At 51.7% G+C, this 18,715-nt stretch overlaps 1 protein-coding gene across 2 annotated transcripts in view; it reads left to right on the top strand.

The window, feature by feature from the left end:
• SUFU (SUFU negative regulator of hedgehog signaling) overlaps positions 1-18,715 on the top strand; it is a 104,332-nt gene that overhangs the window by 25,058 nt on the left and 60,559 nt on the right. For both annotated transcript variants that reach the window (XM_004616314.2, XM_055119151.1), the window contains exon 3: positions 13,368-13,504. In XM_004616314.2, the coding sequence (XP_004616371.2) occupies positions 13,368-13,504 (137 nt within the window). The remainder of the gene's footprint in view (positions 1-13,367; positions 13,505-18,715) is intronic.

Below are 18,715 nucleotides of genomic sequence, written 5' to 3'. Positions count from 1 at the left end.
ACCCACGCTTGGCCCCTTACTGTTCCTCCCGAGTGTCAGCATTGCCCTGCCCCCCAACCCCTGGCCTCCCAGACTGCCCCAGGCCTTGCTCCCTCACCTCCGGAGTTGCTCCCTCACCTCCGGAGTTGCTCCCTCACCTCCGGAGTTCCTCCCTCACCTCCGGAGTTCCTCCCTCATCTCCGGGGCTGGAGCGCTGGTGCCGTGGGTAAGGCGCTAGCCTTGCATGGCCCAGGTTTCGCTCTCGTGCTTAAATTTTCTTTTTATGCGGGGTCAGGGATTGAGCTCAGAGCCTCACACATGCGAGCTGCGCCTCCGCCAGACCATCTGTTCTTCTGGAGAAATAGATACAAATGTGTATTATTTTAATTTCTTTTTAATTTTTTAAATTTTTTTTTCTTTTTGGCATTCCACAGGGGTTACTCCTGGCTCATGCACTCAGGAATTACTCCTGGCAGTGCTCAGGGGACCATATGGGATGCTGGGAATCAAACCCGGGTCAGCCGCGTGCAAGGCAAACCCCCTACCCACTGTGCTATTGCTCCAGCCCCAAATGTGTATTGTTTTAAGATAGAGTGGGTGTCATGTTGAAAATAAAGCAGGGCTGACATGCCGAGAGTTCCCAGGTAGAAGAAGGGGTTAATAAGGATGAAGAGGGTGCATTTAGGCAATCAGGGATGACTTCTTGAAAGATGGAACATTTGAACTGGCAGCTTATGTGACCGTCCTGACTGCTGCAGTAGCAGCACGTAATACAACTCCAGAGACACTGTTGGCTTCAGCCTGTGTAGTTGGTGCGCCCTGGACTTTATATGTGTGAAGGCAATAAAAGGAGCTAGTAGTGCAAAGGTCCCGAGGTAGAAAGTACCTTGATCTTCACGGAACAGAAAGAAAACTAGCAGCTTAGATCAGTGGGGGCAAAATGAGGTCAGAGAGTTTGGAGGCAATGTAAAGAGTGACATTTGGGGTCAGAGGGATTGTTCAAATGGTAGAGTGCACGTCCCTGAGTTCAGTTCAGCCCTCCTTAACGTGTGGCAGTGCCTGCTTAGTTCCTGTGACCTCTAAGCACCTCTGGGTGTGGCCTTGATGGTCTCCAAGCACTAGGCGACAAGCATCCCCAATTTGAGCACTTGATGGTCTCCAAGCACCAGGCGACAAGCATCCCCAATTTGAGCACTGCTAAGGTCACCTGAGAGTGGCCCCAAATAAGTGGCCCCAAATAAATAAAAAATTATTTATTTATTTATTCATTTTATGAGGTAGTTCACAATATTCGGTCACATCCAGTATTCAAACACCAATCCCACCACTACTACATCTTCCCACCACCGTATTTGGGATGTTTCCATCCCAAGCCCCAATCCCTGTCCCAAAGCACAACCAAAATAATATATTTTGTATTGTTTGTTCTGAAAAACTGCTGAAAATGCTACAAAAAAAACCCATAGAGGAAACAGTGTGAAGATTGTTCTGTTTTGGCAGGGGCCACTAAGACATTCTTTAGGATAGCACTAACATGTTGTTAAAGGTTAATTGATGTGAGCTATCTGAAAATATGTATATATGTGTCATCACTGTCATCCCATTGATCATCGATTTGCTTGAGTGGGCGCCAGTAACGTATCCATTCGTCCTAGCCCTGAGATTTTAGCAGCCTCTCTTTCAGGGTAAGGGGAATGAGACCCATTATTGTTACTGTATTTGGCATATCGAGTATGCCACAGAGAGCTTGCCGGGCTCTGCCATGCGGGCAGGATGCTCTCGGTACCTTGCCAGGTTCTCTAAGAGGGAGAACTAGGCTATAAGAGGCATATATGCATATGTATGTATACTTCCCTCTGTGATTGGTTGCCTACTATTTGTACCCCATCAGATGTGGTGTGGTACTCTTGGAGAATGGGTAGGGAGTGTCCTATGTGTTGCGATGCGGCCGCATGGTCCAGGAATAATTCACTCAGGTGTGAGTCTCGGCCCGAGCGTGTGGGGAGCAGCCTTGAGCAGGGTGGCGGTTGGGTTGTGGAGATTTTCAACTGCCGGGGCTGGGTCACTTGGGGCAGGGAGGGATCTCACCCGCCCCCCTTTGGGGCACCTCGAGTGAAACAGCCTGGCACTAGTGGCCTCAACTTTTAAAAAATGGCACCATTCAGCTAAGTTGCCATCATCTGAAAGGAAAGTAGCATTTTCCCCATGTTGATCCTCTTCTCAGCCCTAAATCAGTTTGTAACCTTTATAAAAGCTTCACATAATGGTCACACCTGAACCTCTTTTTGCAAAAAAAATAAACAAACAAAAACTGGCATAAATTCTGCAGTGAGGGACTGGAGTGATAGTACAGCAGGTAGGGTGCTTGCTTGCATGTAGTTTGATGGGTTTGATCCCCAGCATCCCTTATGGTCCCCAGAGCACCGCCAGGAGTGATTCCTAAGTACAGAGCCAGGAAGGACCCCTGAGTATTGCCAGGTGTGCCCCCCCCCCAAACAAAACATAGTAAGTTCTTCAGTGATGATGCAGTGCAATATAGTAACGGGGAAATATGATGAAAGATATAGTGGGGCTTGGAGGCACTTCCTGTATGGGACTTTTTAACAGCAGAGTGAAAAAGCTTGCTTTGCATTGCAGCAGACCAGAGACGTATATGGCACCGGTATATACCCCCCACCCCTGTCAGGACTGATTCCTGAGCACAGAGCCAGGAGTAAACCCTGAGCACTGCTGGGTGTGACCCCCCTTCCACCCCCCATACACACACACAAAGGCCTTCCCCATTGTACTGTCTTTGGCCGTTGCACTGCCTGTACCCATGCCCAGATCATCAGACCGCTTGTAGCCGCCCTGCTAGGACCCCTGGGGAATGATGTATTTCCCTGCATTCTCCTCCCTCACGCCACGCCGGGCCCCGAAGGGCCTGAGAGCCGAGGACTGGGAATCTCTGTCCGCTGCTCGCCTCCCTCCCAGCTCACCTCTCTGCCTGAGCCTTCAGCCTCTTGGTCGCAGCTTACCCACTCAGTCCCAGACGTTCGGCTTCTCTCGTCCAGCTGGCCTCGGTCCTCAGCTCGGTGGCAGGATGTGCACCTGAGCACTGCCGCGCACCGGGGCCGGGAGAGCGCTCAGAGAGCCGGGGTTCGTGCTCGATGCCGGAGCCCCGGGCGCCGTCCCAGCACTGCGGGGTCTTCAGGCACCCTCAGGCGTGCTGACCCGGCACCAAGCTGGGAGTAGCCCCCAAGCACCACAGTCTGTGGCCCCCTCCCAAAGAATGGACAAAGACAAAGCAAGAACAGCGAAATTGTGTGACTGGATGCACAGCGCCATCGAGGGCAACTGGTGCTGCCATGTGCAGTGTCCTGGGACCCGGACAGGGAAGGAGACCCAAGGAACTCCAGGGGAGGAGCTGGGTTGCGTGTCCCTTGAGCAGTGACCTCTGACCAAGGGCACAGCCAGCTCCAGGGAAGCCCCAGGGAAGCCCCCAGACTCTCCTCCTCTTTCCTGTCAGAGACCCAAAGGCCTGGGCCCGGTTGGAAGCCAGAGGACTCACATGCCCTGCACTGGTCAGCCTTACAGGGCCAGGAACTGGGGGAGGGGCGGGGGCGGGGCTCCTGAATGTGTAGCAAATCACCACACACAGCCGCTTAAAGCAGTGTTCTTGGACCCTGTTACACCGTGGACAGCACCTGCCCTCTGCACCAGCGACCCCGCGGTTAGAAACGAGGCGGGAGAAAGTAGTTCCCAACCTTCCTCCCCTGCCCGACTGGCCGGAAGATGCTGATTGAAAACACATCAGTTTGGGGCTGGGAGTGATAGTAAGCGGGTAGGGCGTTTGCCTTGCATACCCCAGGGTCAGTCCCCGGCATCCCATCTGGTCCCCCAAGCGCTGCCAGGAGAAATTCCTGCATGCAGAGCCAGGAGTAGCCCTGAGCATCACTGGGTGTGGCCCGAAGTACAAAATCGTACATAAGTAAAACACATCAGTTTGATGCCTTTGTGTCAGGAGGCCCTGGGTTGCCGAGCTGAGGGTTTCCTCAGGCTGCGTGTCAGCTGGGCTGCGTTTTCATCTGAGGCGCCACTGGGGATGACTTTTCTGGGCAGAATTCTTTGCCTCGCAGCTGGGAGAGTCGCGGACACTTCGGAGCCAGCGAGAGAAGGACCGTTAGTGAGAAATGCTCCTCACTCCCCCCCTCCCTCCTTGGGTATTGTTGAGGTGTTGGGAGCGCTCTCTCTCTCTCTCTCTCTCTCTCTCTCTCTCTCTCTCTCTCTCTCTCTCGCTCTCTCTCTCTCTCTCTGTGTCTCTCTCTGTCTCTCTCTGTCTCTGTCTGTGTCTCTCTCTATCTCTCTCTGTCTCTGTCTGTCTGTCTGTCTCTCTCTCTCTCTCTCTCTCTCTCTCTCTGTGTCTCTCTGTCTGTGTCTGTCTCTCTCTCTCACACACACAAACACACATGGACACACGCATGGCATTTGAACTCGTAGCTGTGCTCTCTGGGGTCTCTCCTCGCTAGCTGTCTCGCTCCCCCCCAGGCTTGCTGAGGCTCCCATACTTTGCGGTGCTCGCCAGGGCATGCTGCAGTGCTGACACAGCCACGCACACGGGCTCTCACTCCAGGCTGCAGTGCTCACAGACCACCTTCCCAGGTTCGCACAACACGTGGTGGTGGCACGGCTGGAAATGCGTGGGGTGCCGCAGGAGTGGGCGGCAGCGCTGCGGGACTTGCGCTCGGCCCAGGCAGCAGGGGCTGGACTCAGCCTCACACCTGCAGGGCGGCTCTTCAGCTGCCAAGGAGCCTTCGGAGCGGCTCTCGTGGTCCCCACCGCCGATTCTTTCATGGGCAGTGAGGGATAAAACCCACTGGTGCTCAGCGTTTACTCCTGGCTCTGTGCTCAGGGACCACCCCTGGTGGAGCTCAGAGAGCCATTTGTGGTGCTGGGGATTGAACCAGGCACCCTACCCTCTGGACTGTGCCCCACACCCCCAGTGTCTTCTCTCGGGTGATGGAACAGTTGGGCTGGAGGCTCACAGCGAGGTCTTGAGGCTCTGGTGCTGCTTGGATCCTGTGGCCTCAGGGATCCCCAGGGCACCCTGGCGGTGCTGGGGGCCTCCAGGGATGCACACAGTGGTGCTTGGGGGACCGTGTGCCAGAAATCAAATGTGGGCCAGGATTCTGCTAGGCTTGCATGTCTGCTGGCTGATGTACTATCTCAGGCTGGTTATACTTCCTTTGTACATTATGTCAACACTCTTGCAAGCTAAACTATACTCTTGTAAACTAAACTATAGTTTGTAAACTAAACTATAACAACAGTCAAGTATTCCCGCCCCCTCTTCTCCTGGAATCTGTATGGTGTGAATGTTACTTATTTTGATACTGCCCATATATCTCTTCTGTTATTGTTATTATTATTTTGGCTTTTGGGGTCACACCCAGCGATGCACAGGGGTTACTCCTGGCTCTGCACTCAGGAATTACCCCTGACAGTGCTCAGGGGACCATATGGGATGCTGGGAATCGAAACTGGGTGGGCCGCGTGCAAGGCAAACACCCTACCCGCTGTGCTATCCCTCCAGCCCCTCTTCAGTTATTATTGTTATTATTTTAAATTCTTTTTTGCTGTTTTTTTTTTGGTGGGGTGCCCACGCCCAGCGATACTTAGGGGGTGCTCCTGATTCTGCACCTAGGAATCTTTTCTGGTGGTACTCAGGGTACCATATGGGGTGCCGGTGATCAAACGCTGGGCCTTACTGGCAGTTTTCTCTCTCCAGCCCATAGATTGTTTTTGTTTTGAGGCTACACCCAATCGGGGCCACAGCTTCACCCGCCAGGAGCTGAACCTGGGTCAGCTGTATTTTCAATCAAGCTCTTTTTTTTTTTTAAATAAGGGTCACACCCAGTAGTCTCGGTGAACTTCAGGGGGCTGTTAGGGCCACACCTGGCAGTATTCAGTGCTGGGTGAAGCATGTGGTACACGGATCAAACCCAGGACCGCACACATTCTAGGCTTGTATTTCACCACTTTGAACTATCGCCACGGCCCCATTAATGATGTTTTGCTTCAGAGCCAGTGCCTCACACATGCAAGGCTCGCATCCTGCCACGGAGCCACATCCCTGGCATCCCCACTCATGGCGCTCGCCTGACTCAGTTACTACAGTGACTGCCAAGTGGTGGTTTCTAATTCCCAGTTTGTTCCTACATCTGTTGGTTGAGATTTTTCTGTAAGGACAAGCCCTTTCTTTCCCTTATTTATTTATTTATTTATAAAAGTGTATTTGCTAAGCATCTCCAGGGAGTCAGAATTAATGGGACATGAATACATATGTCTGTGTATATGTATATGTTGTTTCTATGTGCATATTTGTAGCGAAATAATTGACTCATAAAGTGAAGGATTCTGGGCAAATTTGAAGTATGGAGCTCTGGTGTTACTAGGTCTGTTGTAATCCACATGAGCTCATAGATTCTTATTTGGGTGGGTCCCTGCCCGGTGGTACTCAGGGCTTTATTCTGGGCTCTGTGCTCAGGGATCACTTTTTTTAAAAAAATTATTGTATAAGGTAGTTCACAATATTTGATTATATTTAGTGTTCAAACACCAATCCCATTAACCACCATTATACCTTCCCACCACCATATTTGGGATATTTCTATCCCAAGCCTCAATCCCTGTCCCAAAGAATAACTGAAATAATATATTTTATATTGTTTGTTATGGAAAACTGCTGAAAATGCTACAAAAAAGTATCCATAGAGGAAATGGTGTGAAGGTCGTTTTATTTTGTTTTGTTTTGTTTTGTTTTGCTTTTTGGGTCACACCCGGCGATGCACAAGGGTCACTCCTGGCTCATGCACTCAGGCATCACCCCTGGCAGTGCTCAGGGGACCATATGGGATGCTGGGATTAGAACCCGGGTCGGCCGCGTGCAAGGCAAACGCCCTACCTGCTGTGCTATCACTCCAACCCCCAAGGTCGTTCTGTTTTGGCAGGAGCCATGAAGACCTTCTTTAGGATATCACAAACATGTTGTTAAAGGTTGATGTGAACTTTCGTATATATATCTGAAAAAGTATATATATGCATATATCAGGGATCACTCTTGACTGTGCTCTGGGAACCACATGTGATATCAGGGATTGTACCTGGGTCGGCCGCGTGCAGGGCAAGTGCCCTACCTGTTGTACTCTTGCTCTGGCCCCCGTGGATCCTTATTTTAATGAAAAGATTTTAATTTATTGTCATTTCTTTCAGTGTTCAGATTTTTACTTAGATTTGGCCAGTGGGAATCCTTCAGTTTCGCTTCTTTCTGCTTTTGAAATGTTCCTCTTAAGACTCCGAGCATTTCTTACTTTTTTTTTTTTTAAAGAAATATTTTATTGAACCACCGTGAAAACAAAAAAAATACAAAGCTTTCAGGTTTAAGTCACAGTCAAATACTGATTAAACCACCATCCCTTCACCAGTGCACCCGTTCTACCACCAAGAACCCCAATACATCCCCCTCCCACCCCACCCCCCATCTAAGTAGCTGATGATATTCCCATTATTCTCTCTATATATTGAGTACATTTCATATTTCCATACAGAACTCACTATTGTTGATTGGAAATTTTCCCCAACAATCAGGCCTGCTGAATAAGCATCATCTAATAATTTCTCTTCCTTGGTAAAAGTGAAGACTTTGAGTCCGCGCGGCCGCTTGGGTTTCTAATATTTTAGCTCAGTTCACAGTCAAAATGGATGGCTGCAAGAATCTGCTCTGGTGCCAAAATGGGTTAGGAGACCTCAGGATCACAGTCAGTAGGCGGGAGGCTCTGCTTCTCGTGCCGCGGCTCTTGGTTCATCTCTGGGCGGAAGGCGCGCCGGGAACACCTCCCCTTCCAGGATCACCTACAGGCTACGTCACTAAAGAAAGTCCTACCTCCTGGTGGAGGGGTCTTAGAGGGTGGCTCTCACCGCGTGGCTGCTGCCGCTGCCGCCATTTTCGCTCAGAAAAATGGGGTGGAGAGGGAAAAAAAATCCCTCCCCGGGCTGCACGAGGTTGTAGTTCAGTTCACAGTCAAAATGCATGGCTGCAAGAATCTGCTCTGGTGCCAAAATGGGTTAGGAGAGCTCAGGATCACAGTCAATAGGCGCGGAGGGTCTGCTTCTCGTGCCGCGGCTCTTGGTTCATCTCTGGGCAGAAGGCGCCATTTCTTACTTTCCGGCACAACAAAATTTCAAGTTCATCCTGTACTTTCCCAGCCCTTGTATTCGGCAGTTCTCCAGTGAGCTCTGCTTTCTTTTGGTCAAGGATGATGTTTAGAAGGCACAATCTTGTGCTAGGTATTGCCATTGCTTGTGGGATAGCCTGTGAGTAGAGAGAGCTAGGAAACATACACAGACATACTTTTTGATTTTTTGCAGTGCCAGGGCCTTATGCATATGCACACTTGCGCTCGCACGCACGCGCGCGCACACACACACACACACACACACACACACACACACAGCAGTGGCTCTACTATCGAACTGTATTCCAGAGCCACATACTTGTTATACCTACCTCTTGAGAGCCATAAGTTGATTTGTGTGTGTGTGTGTTTAAAATTTTTGATGGTGCTGGGGATCAAACCCAGCATCTCATACAAGCAAAGGAATGAGGTATACTACTGAGTTGTCTAGCCCTGGCACAAACCTTTTTCCTGCCTTCCTTTCTTCTCCCTCAAAAACTGTCACTGTCAAAAAACAAAAGAACTGTCACTGTCACTGTCACTGTCATCTCGTTGTTCATCGATTTGCTCTAGAGGGCACCAGTAACATCTCCATTGAGAGACTTATTGTTATTGTTTTTAGCATATCAAATACGCCACGGATAGCTTGCCAGGCTCTGCCATGCGGGCGAGATAGTCTTACCGGGCTCTCCGAGAGAAGCAGAGGAATCAAACCCGGGTTGGCCGCATTCAAGGCAAACGCCCTAGCAGCGTTGGTGGTATAGTGGTGAGCATAGCTGCCTTCTTCAAAAACTAGTAACTATTTTTTTTCCCTCTTTGGCGGTTTTTTGTTTGTTTGTTTTTTCCTTTTTGGGTCATACCTGGCAATGCTCAGCGCTTACTCCTGGCTCTGCACTCAGGAATCACTCCTGGTGGTGCTTGGGGGACCATATGGGATGCTGGGAATCAAACCCAGGTCAGTCACGTGCAAGGCAAACGCCCTACACGCTGTGCTATCGCTCCATCCCCCTCCTTTTGGTGTTTTGACCACCCCTGGTGGTACTTAAGGGACCCCAGGTCATTGCTTGGGGCTGGAGACCAGCTGGGGTGCTGGAGGTTGAACCCAGAGCTCCTGCATGCAGAGTGAGTACCAGTCTTTGGGCCGTTGCCTCAGACCCTCTTTTGCTTTCTTTTTATTTGGGGGTTGTACCCGGCAGTGCTCTGGGGCTACTCCCAACTTGATGCTCAGGGGATCGTGCAGTGCTGGGGATTGAACCTGGGCCTGCAGTGTGTAAAGCACATGACAGAGCCCTTTGAGCACTCTTCCCCGACCCCTCTTTTGCTTTTTTTTTTTTTAACCTAACAGTTTCCCTATGATTGGGCACTTTGCTTATTTACCATCTATTCTTTTATCCCATCCCCCCTTCTCTCCCTCCCCAAGCTCGTTCCATTCGTTGTAGTTGACCTGCTGTGATGACCAGCGGTCGTGGTGCTGATGACGTGGATTTTTTTGTTGCGGTGCTCAGCAGAGGGGTCCTATGTCAGCACTTGTATACTTGTAGAGCCAGGCGAAGAGCTGGTATGTTTGGCAGAGTTGGCCTCGTCTCCCGCATTCAGGTATGCCCAGGATGTCCACATTTGTTAAGGAGACAATTCATATGCTATGCAGTTCGTCCTGCGAAAGTATACGAGTCAGTGGTTTAGTTTGCTTGCAAGGTCATGCCATCATCCCATCCCAGCTCTTTAATTCCAGAACTTACCTCCTCCCCCTCCAAGAAGCCCTATGCTTGTTCTTCACATTCTCTCTCCCTTCACCCCAGTAACGGCTCATCTCCTATTTGTTTCTGGATTTATCTATTCTGGAAATTTCGCATCTGTGGAATCATGATATGTGGCCGTTTTCCCTGGCGCTGTTTGCTTAGCATAGTGTTTGGGGGGCTTATCCTTGTTGTGGGCATCGATTGTAAATACTTGATCCGTCAGCCCTTCTCTCATCAGCTGGTATTTGTTTCCTTGTAGGACTGTGCTCCCTTTTGCGTATCCGTTTATCTACCGGAGGTTGATTCCTTTTGGGGCTGTCATGAATACTGCCACTGTCAGCATTAGCATTTACGTTTTGGCGTGAACAAATGTTTTCGGTTTTCCTGGAGCTACACCAGGAAGCCAGGAACTGCGGAATCCTATAGAGTGAGTAACTTCTTGAGGCGCTGCCAAGTGCCCTCCAGAGCCGCTCTGCCGCTGTACGTTCCTGCCGACAGTGCATGTGTGGTCTGCATTCTCCCTGCGGTCACCAGCACGGGCGGTGTGGCATGGCCCCTCACTCTGGCGCTGATGGAAATTTCCCTCATCACGTAGGGCGTTGAACATGAGGGACCAACTCTCGGGCAGCTGTGATGACCCTGCCGCCACGTTCCCTCCAGAAAGTCTCGCCCGGGCTCCTGTCACATACCCGGAACCATGGTGCTTTGGGGCCCCGAGGGAGCACTGTTTCTTAGCCAGGTGTTTGGGGCAGATGTGGGGGCTAGCCCTGGTGGTCCAACAGCCGCTTTTAGGATTCTCCCGTGAGCAGAGTTGGTGTTCCTGTGGCGGGCATAAATCCAGAGCGCAGCCGTCTGCCCGCCCGCCTCTCTCAGTGAGCTGGCTTTGCTTGGGGAAAGTGTTGAGTGTTGTTTCCTTCATCCTTCTGCAGCCAGAAGGTTGGATTCCCTCTCAGCTCCCAGCCAGGCCGGGAGAACCTGTCGGATGTTCCTTGGAAATCCATGTCTCTGTGGGAAGACATTCCACCACAGGCCAGCGTCCGAGCGGCCATCTGGTCGTATGGTTCCTTTTGTTTTGTTTTGTTTTGGAGCCACACTCAGTGGTGCCCAGGGGTTACTCCTGGCTCCTGGCTCTGTACTCAGGAATCACTCCTGGTGGTGATGCTCGGAGGACCGTAGGGAGTGTGGGGTTGGGCCTGCGGGCAGTGCAGGCGCAGTACCTGCCGTACTATCTCTCCAGCCCCAAGCGTGGTTCTCTCCCCGGGCCCCAGCCCACCTTCTGCAGCACCCGCCACTCTCCTCGGTACCTCTTCATTGGCAGGGCCGCAGGAGAGCAGCTGCCTAGGAGGCTCTGCATCCTCCAGCCCTGCCTGGCGGTGGACTGGAGAAGCCCCCATGCTTGAGGGGTTTCCGGCCACGCCAGGCCCCTGCAGGGCACTTTCACGTCTGAGTGATCTCGTCAGTTGGCTGGCCTGCTTTGGACGCGGGCCCTTTTGCCCATCCGGGCTGCGTGTTTATCCCGAGGCGGGGACCCTCCACACTGGCGCTTCAGGGTGTAGAGGTGGTGCCCCACCCCCCGCCCCAGCCTGGTGGGTGGTAGTCCAACGCAGGTGGAGACCATCTGGCTGGGCCCGCCCCCCCCCCCACAGCCCCACCAGCCAAGGGAGGGCCGGCCTGCCCACCCCAGCGCTGGCCTGGAGCCCCCTGTCCCCGCCGCACCCCTGCTGGCCGCAGCTGGCGCGCACGTGCACGCGCGTGCGTGTGCGCGCCCTCCCCGCGCCGCCCCTCCGCACCCGCATCTTTGCCCCATTGCACAACCGAAGGCACGGGCCGCTTTTAGTCTCTTTTTCAAGTTTTTGTGGTTAGGAATTCACGTATTTCTCTTGGCCCAGGATGAAAGCTAGAGCAGGGGTCTGATGCGCCGTACAAAGCCGCCGCTAATTGCCTGAAACCTCTTTACCCCGGGACCTTTGTAGGGCTTGAGCTGCAGGTCAGCCTTGCCCTCGCCCCGTCACGCCTCCCGCAAGCCTGTGAGCCCAGCCCACCTGTTTGCTTCATGGATTTCTTCATCCTCTGAAACGACTTGCCCCCAAAAACAACAGTGAAAAAAAAAAAAAAAGATTTACTGTGTCATGTCAAGTTTTGTTGTTGTTGTTGTTGTTGCTTTTTCTTTCCAGCCAGGCCTCCAAAATCTAGGTGTGTGGGGCCAGGGATATGGTTCATGTAAGGCCCAGGGTTTGATTCCTGTCACTGCAAACAAATACAAACCCAACAACAACAAAAAAAGACAAATGAAAAGGTTATTCTCAGCCTCTTAAGAAAAGAAAGAGGGGCTGGAGTGATAGCACAGCAGATAGGGCGTTTGCCTTGCACGCAGTCGACCTGGGTTCGATTCCCAGCATCCCATATGGTCCTCCAAACACCGCCAGGAGTAATTCCTGAGTGCATGAGCTAGGAATAAGTCCTGTGCATCACCAGGTATGACCCAAAAAGAAGAAAAAAAAAGAAAGAAAGAAAAAGAAAAGACAGAAGGAGGGAGCAGGCCGAGAGATAGTCCGTGGGCAGGGCTGACTTTGCACATGGCCACGCCGGGTTCCATCCCGATACCCCATACGGTCCCACCAGCCCCACCAGTGAGTCCTCAGGGCAGAGGCAGGAGAAATCCCTGAGCACCACGGGGTGTGCCCACCCCCCTGAGCCTCCCTCCAAAAAAAAAAAAAAAACCACAAAATGAAACCAGAGCTTTGAGAGCCTGTGTCTGACGTTGCTAGATGCCTCTCAGAGGCGGAAACACGCTGGCCACACGTCCTGGAGCTCCCAGGAGGGTGCCGGCCCCCGTGCTGGCCGGGCAGAGCACAGCCCCGCAGGCTGGTGTCAGGCCCAGATCACTGTCTGCCCTGTGTCCCTGGCCTGGCCGCAGAGGTGAGGAAGGGGTGAAAGCTGCCCTGTGGAAGTTTCCAGCGAGGCCTGGGTTGCCCTTTGAATTGGCCTCTCGCTTCTGTTGCTCGGCCAGAATTCTCCTTTTTTCAGGGTTTGTGTTGGTTGCTGAGGAGTTCACGTGCATGTTACCCCTGTGGCTTATGTTTGCACAGGATACACCATTGCCGCAAATTATGTCCTTACCATGTCTTACTCCCCGTGTATGTGTGTGTGTGTGTGTGTGTGTGTGTGTGTGTGTGTGTGTGTGTGCGCGCGCGCAGGTGGGTTAGGACCCACCCAGTGATGCTCAGGGTTTGCTCCTGGCTCTGCACTCAGGGGTCACTCCTGGAGGGGCTGGGGATCGCAGGCAGTTCTGGGCATCAAACCCGGGTTCGCTGCGTGCAAGGGAAGTGCCTTACCGCTCTATTCTCTCCCCAGGCCCCCGCTAAGAAAACTAGAATGTTAAGAGTGCTTCTCCCAATGTGATGAACTAAAATCATTTTCTTTTGATTCCTTTCAGATTTACGGGAACAGACGGACCTAGTGGTTTTGGCTTTGAGTTGACATTTCGTCTGAAGAGAGAAACGGGGGAGTCTGCCCCCCCAACCTGGCCCGCGGAGCTGATGCAGGGATTGGCCAGATACGTGTTCCAGTCAGGTAAGAGCCGCGCGCACCGGCTGCTGTGACGGTACCTTTGCCACGAGCCGCGGTGACTTTGGGCACTGACGGACATGTTTGGGTGCCCGAGGGGCGACCAGCCCTAGGAGTACTGTCGCCCCGTCTGTACCATTAGGGTGAGAGCTGTGGGTTAGCTGCTGCTTCCTGGGTAGAACGCTCCCTGGGCTGTGGGAGAGACGGTGTGACTGTCACCTCCTCCTTGCCACTGTTCTGACACCCTGCACCCTGCTTCCCAGTGCGCCTCTGACTAACGCTCCGACTGTGTCTGCCATGTCCCCCGGGTCAGAACGTTCATTGCCCCTCACTGCCAGTGACCGAGCCCTCTGGGCCCCGTAAGGGTGAGCTCCTCTTGCTAAAGGCTTGGGCTGTCGGCGGAGGGGAAGCTGGGATCAGGCAGGGTCTCGGCGGTCGGAAATGTTGAGGCGGTTCAGGTGCCGTCGGCATGTGCTCCTGGTGCCCTCCTGGAGACGCTGATAAGGGGCCTGAAGGGAGGCCCTGTGCATGGAGTGTGGGAGCGGGAGTCACTGGGTCGTGCTGGGTTTATCCTGGGAGTTGCTCCCATTAGGCTAATTGCTCACAGGCATTTCCCATATCACCACAGAGTTTGATTCTTTGATTTGGTTAGACGCCTTAACGTGGAGTCCAAGGCATTTTTATTCAAATCTTTGACTGCCATAGATGAGGACAGAACAACCTGTAGTTTTCAGGGTGTGATCCCCAGAATGTGATCCTTGACCCCTCTGATTCAGAAGGTCCTGGAGAACTTGCTGAGAGTTCCTGGGTCTGCTCAGCATCCCAGTGGGTGTTGTTTTGGGGCCACACCCAGCAATGCTCAGGGGTTACTCCTGGTCTCCACTCAGGAATCACTCCTGCTGGAGCACAGGGGACCGTATGGGATGCTGGGGGTTCAACCCAGGTCGGATGCATGCAAGGCGAACACCCTCGCTGCTGTACTATCACTCCAGCCCAGCGGCTAATTCTTCAGGCTTGCCTTGTTCCAGACCTTGGAAGTCAGTTGTTGGAAGCATGTAGCTGTCGCATGATGAGAGCGACCCTTATATGCCATCTGTGGGAGACACACCCTGCTCTCAGTGGGTCTCCCAAATCCACAGAAGAGCTTGTCGTTGCGCGGTCCTCACACCCATGCAAGGCTTTCATTCACTCGGCCAGACAGGGAACTGAGGTCTTTCCCGACTTTCTAGCCTGACTTTCCAGAGGGACTCTAAGGTCTGGGGATGGTACTTGGACCCTAAACGACTGCTGACTGGAAGGGATGGTGTCCACAGGGCTCAATCCTCGAACCGTCTGCAGTCTGAAGCCATCGTGCCAGGTGCCTGCTCCCATAATGCTCTTCCCTCAGGGGATGTCTGAAGCAGACGCCCATATAAACCTATCTTTGGGAAAACAGATGTTTACTGATGTGGAAGTTGAACTGCCATAGAAAATTTGGGGGTGGGGGGCTCTGCAGGCTAGGCAGCCTCTGGCTTGTACAGACAGGCAACTCTTGGGTCACTGCTTAAGCCAATGCATTCCTGTGTTTATTTCCACTTAATGTACCTGCTCGGGTGGATAAAGATCAGAGAGAAATGTAAAACAGGTGTTATGAGTCACTGTCAGGTGGAGTCAAGCAGATGAAATTCTGATATTACAGGTCTGAAATAACAATGCTGGGGCCGAAGCGATAGTCCAGCGGGGAGGGCGTCTGCCTTGCATGCAGTGGACCCAGAATGGATCCCTGGCATCCCATATGATCCCCCGAGCACCGCCAGGAGGGATTCCTGAGTGCAGAGCCAGGACTAACCTGAGCACTGCCAAGTGTGGCCCAAAAACAAACAAAAAAGATGCCAGTGAGCAGAAAATTGGATTTCGCTTGAGTTCATTCACCCCAAATGGTAAACATTGCTTGTGACCCCTTTTTTCAACACTAATTTGATCATTGATCCAGGCTGATTGCCAGTAGATACTGAAACTATTGAATAAAAAGATCTTTGGCTTGGCCAGGGAGATGGCTCAAGGGGCTGAAGGGCACAAGCTTTGCATGTAGACCCCAGTACCACTAGGAATAGGCCCCTACCAGCTCTGCCAGGTATGATTCCCAAACCAGCTAGCCAACCAATAAATAAAAATTGCTGCCGGTCAAGATTGCCCTAAGAACTCAGATTCCCTCCACCTATTGCGAAAGAAAGAGAAAGGGTACATTCACAGTGGAAAGGTTTGAATGGAATGGCACTTTATTCGTTTTTTGTTTTTTGGGGGTCCACACCCAGCAATGCTCAGGGATCACTCCTGATAGTGCTTGGGGACCATATAGGATGCTAGAGTTCGAATTTGGGTCGGTCACAGGAGAAGCAAGCGCCCTCCCCACTGCACCATTGCTCTGGCCCCACGCATGATAGTTTAAATGCACTTACCCTTAATTTTACAAAAGTTCACTCACTTTGAGGGCACCTGGGAAAATACATAGACCAGTTATATTCTTATGCATGTGCTTTACAGTTAATAGCGCTGTAAGCCAGTAACATATAAGCTACTGAGAGTATCTCGCCCACACAGCAGAGCCTGGCAAGCTACCTGTGGCGTATTCGATATGCCAAAAACAGTAACAAGAAGTCTCACAATGGAGATGTTACTGGTGCGCGCTCGAGCAAATCGATGAGCAACAGGATGACAGTGATACAGTGATATTATATATGTGATGGTGGTACACCATTGTTCAGTGTCCTTAGGAAGTAATTGCTGAAGTTTTTGGAATAAATGAAGTTTGCAAATTGATGTCTAGGCTGGCAACAAAATTTTGTGTGGAAAAGAGAGAAGGCCAGGGCAGCACCGTGCCCAGGGACGGTGGTTGGTCCAGACGGAGGTTGCCAGAGTGTTCCGCTGACTTCTGTGGGACTGGGACATTTCAGGCTAAAACGTTGTGACTGACGCTTGAGCGTGTGAGGACAGGAGCATGGACCCCAGCCCCTCTGCCTCTCTGACTGTTCCCTAAGGTGACACGCGCTAACAGTTGTCCGCCTCATCCCCGACGTGCTCGTTCAGTGCAGCGGCGAGAGCCAGGCATGGCTTCGGTCAGAGCGAGCGCGAGGAGGAGCGCTGCAGTGCCGCAGCCTTGGCTCCACGTCTAGTAAGTGTGCAGGCAGACGCGGCCCTAGTGACACCCTCCCCATGCTGCTGTGTCGCCTGTTACTCAGCTGAGGTCTGGGCTTCCTGAGGTGCTATTAGTAGCATTCCAAAAATCCTCTGAAGTCCTTCCTTTCTGCCTTTTTTTTTTTTTTTTGCAGGGGAACAACATTCTGGGTGGGGAGGAGGGGTGGCGCTACTTCCATCCCTGTTCTTGGAGCTTGCCCCCAGCAGTGCTTGGGGACCACACGGTACCAGAGATTGAGTGTACATGAGCCTCCCACATGCGAAGCTCGATGAGCCGTTTCTCTCTCTGGTCCGTCCTGTCCTCTCTTTATTCGTGACAGTTATATAACTCTACAGCCGCCTGAGCGTTCAGAAGCTAAACATACGGACTGAAGTGATAGCACAGCAGGTAGGGTGTTTGTTTGCCTTGCATGCAGCCGGCCCGGGTTCAATCCCCTGCTTCCCATATTGTCCCTCAAGCACCAGCAGGGGTAATTCCCGAGTGCAGAGCCAGGAGTAACCCCTGTGCATCATCGGGTGTGACAAAAAAAAAAAAGAGAGAGAAAAAAAGAAAAACCAACCAAAATTATCAGCATCCAAATCAAGAAACAGGGTTGTGACTCAGAGGTAAAGTGCAGGCCGTGCATGCATGAGACCTGGGTTTGATCCCTGGCACCTCAGGAAAAAGTAGCTCTTCCGAAACCTCCCTTATGCCTCACTTTAGCTGCCACCACCCCCTGCCGTTTTCCTGAGCACTGCATGAGTACAGATCCTTGGCAGAAAGTATCCAAACCCCTGGCTTATAAGCAAGAGAGCCTCTAGTACTGCCTGATCAAAGTGCCGGCAGAAGGGCCAAAGATAGTACAGCAGCTAGGGCTCTTACATCGCATGCAGCTGACCCAGGTTCAATCCCAGCACCCCACCTGGTCCCTCAAACCCTGCAAGAGTGATCTCTGAGCTCAAGGCAAGGGGTAAGTCCTGAGCACATAGCTGGGTGTGGGGCCCCACAAAGAAAGGAAGGAAGGGAGGGAGGGAGGAAAAGGGAAAAAAAAGAAAAGAAAATATCAATGCAGTCCAGAGCATGCTTCCTATTCCTCCCCACCCCAGAGCCGCCAGTGTTCTTAGCTTTGTCGTTTGTTCATCTTTAAAGTGGGGATAAAACTGTGCATGGAGTTATTTGCAGAGCATTTAGAACAGTGCCCAATACACAGTAAGTACTTTATGAGCATTTTCTGAAGTTATTGTTATTCATTTGCACGCACGTGTGTGTATGTGCGTGCGTGTATGTGCGCAGGCACATGTGCATGTACTAAGGACTAAAACCATGGTCTCATGCATGCGAGGCAAGTACTATACCAGGCTTCATACATTACATCTTGGACCCGGGGCTTTAAAAACTTTGTATGAAATGAGAAGGTGAATATCTTGGCTATCTTCTTTTTATTTTTCCATCGATAGTGACAAGCCCATTTGAAAACAAAACACTGAGGGCTGGAGCGACAGTACAGCAAGTGGGTGTTCGCCTTGCACAAGGCTAACCTGTGCTGGATCCTCCGCGCCCTGTGATTCCCCAAGCACCAGAGTAACAGAGTCAGGCATAAACCCTAACCATAGCTGGGTGTGGCCCAAAAAGAAAACAAAAAGCCAATACTGATAAGAAATGCTTTGCTTTCCCCCAATCCCTGCTCACCTGAAATGAGTCTTCCTGCCTTTATCTTTCTCCCACCCAGAAAATCAGTAATAGTGGTACAAATAAAATTTTCTTGTTTGAATATTATGTAAAAAATAAACAGGGGGCTGGAGTGATAGCACAGTGGGTAGGGCGTTTGCCTTGCACGTGGCCTACCCGGGTTCGATTCCCAGCATCCCATGTGGTCCCCTGAGCACTGCCAGGGGTAATTCCTGAGTGCAGAGCCAGGAGTAACCCCTGTGCATCGCCAGGTGTGACCCAAAAAGCAAAAACAAACAAACAAACAAAAAATATAATAAACAATAACAATAACAGAAATCACACACACACACAACACTCACACTGTCTCTCCTTGACTTACATAGCCGGCTTGT

The sequence above is a fragment of the Sorex araneus genome, chromosome 11 (assembly GCF_027595985.1).
Source record: "Sorex araneus isolate mSorAra2 chromosome 11, mSorAra2.pri, whole genome shotgun sequence".
NCBI lineage: Eukaryota > Metazoa > Chordata > Mammalia > Eulipotyphla > Soricidae > Sorex > Sorex araneus.
Note: the sequence above shows the minus strand (reverse complement) of the source record. Positions and strands in the feature narration are given on the sequence as shown.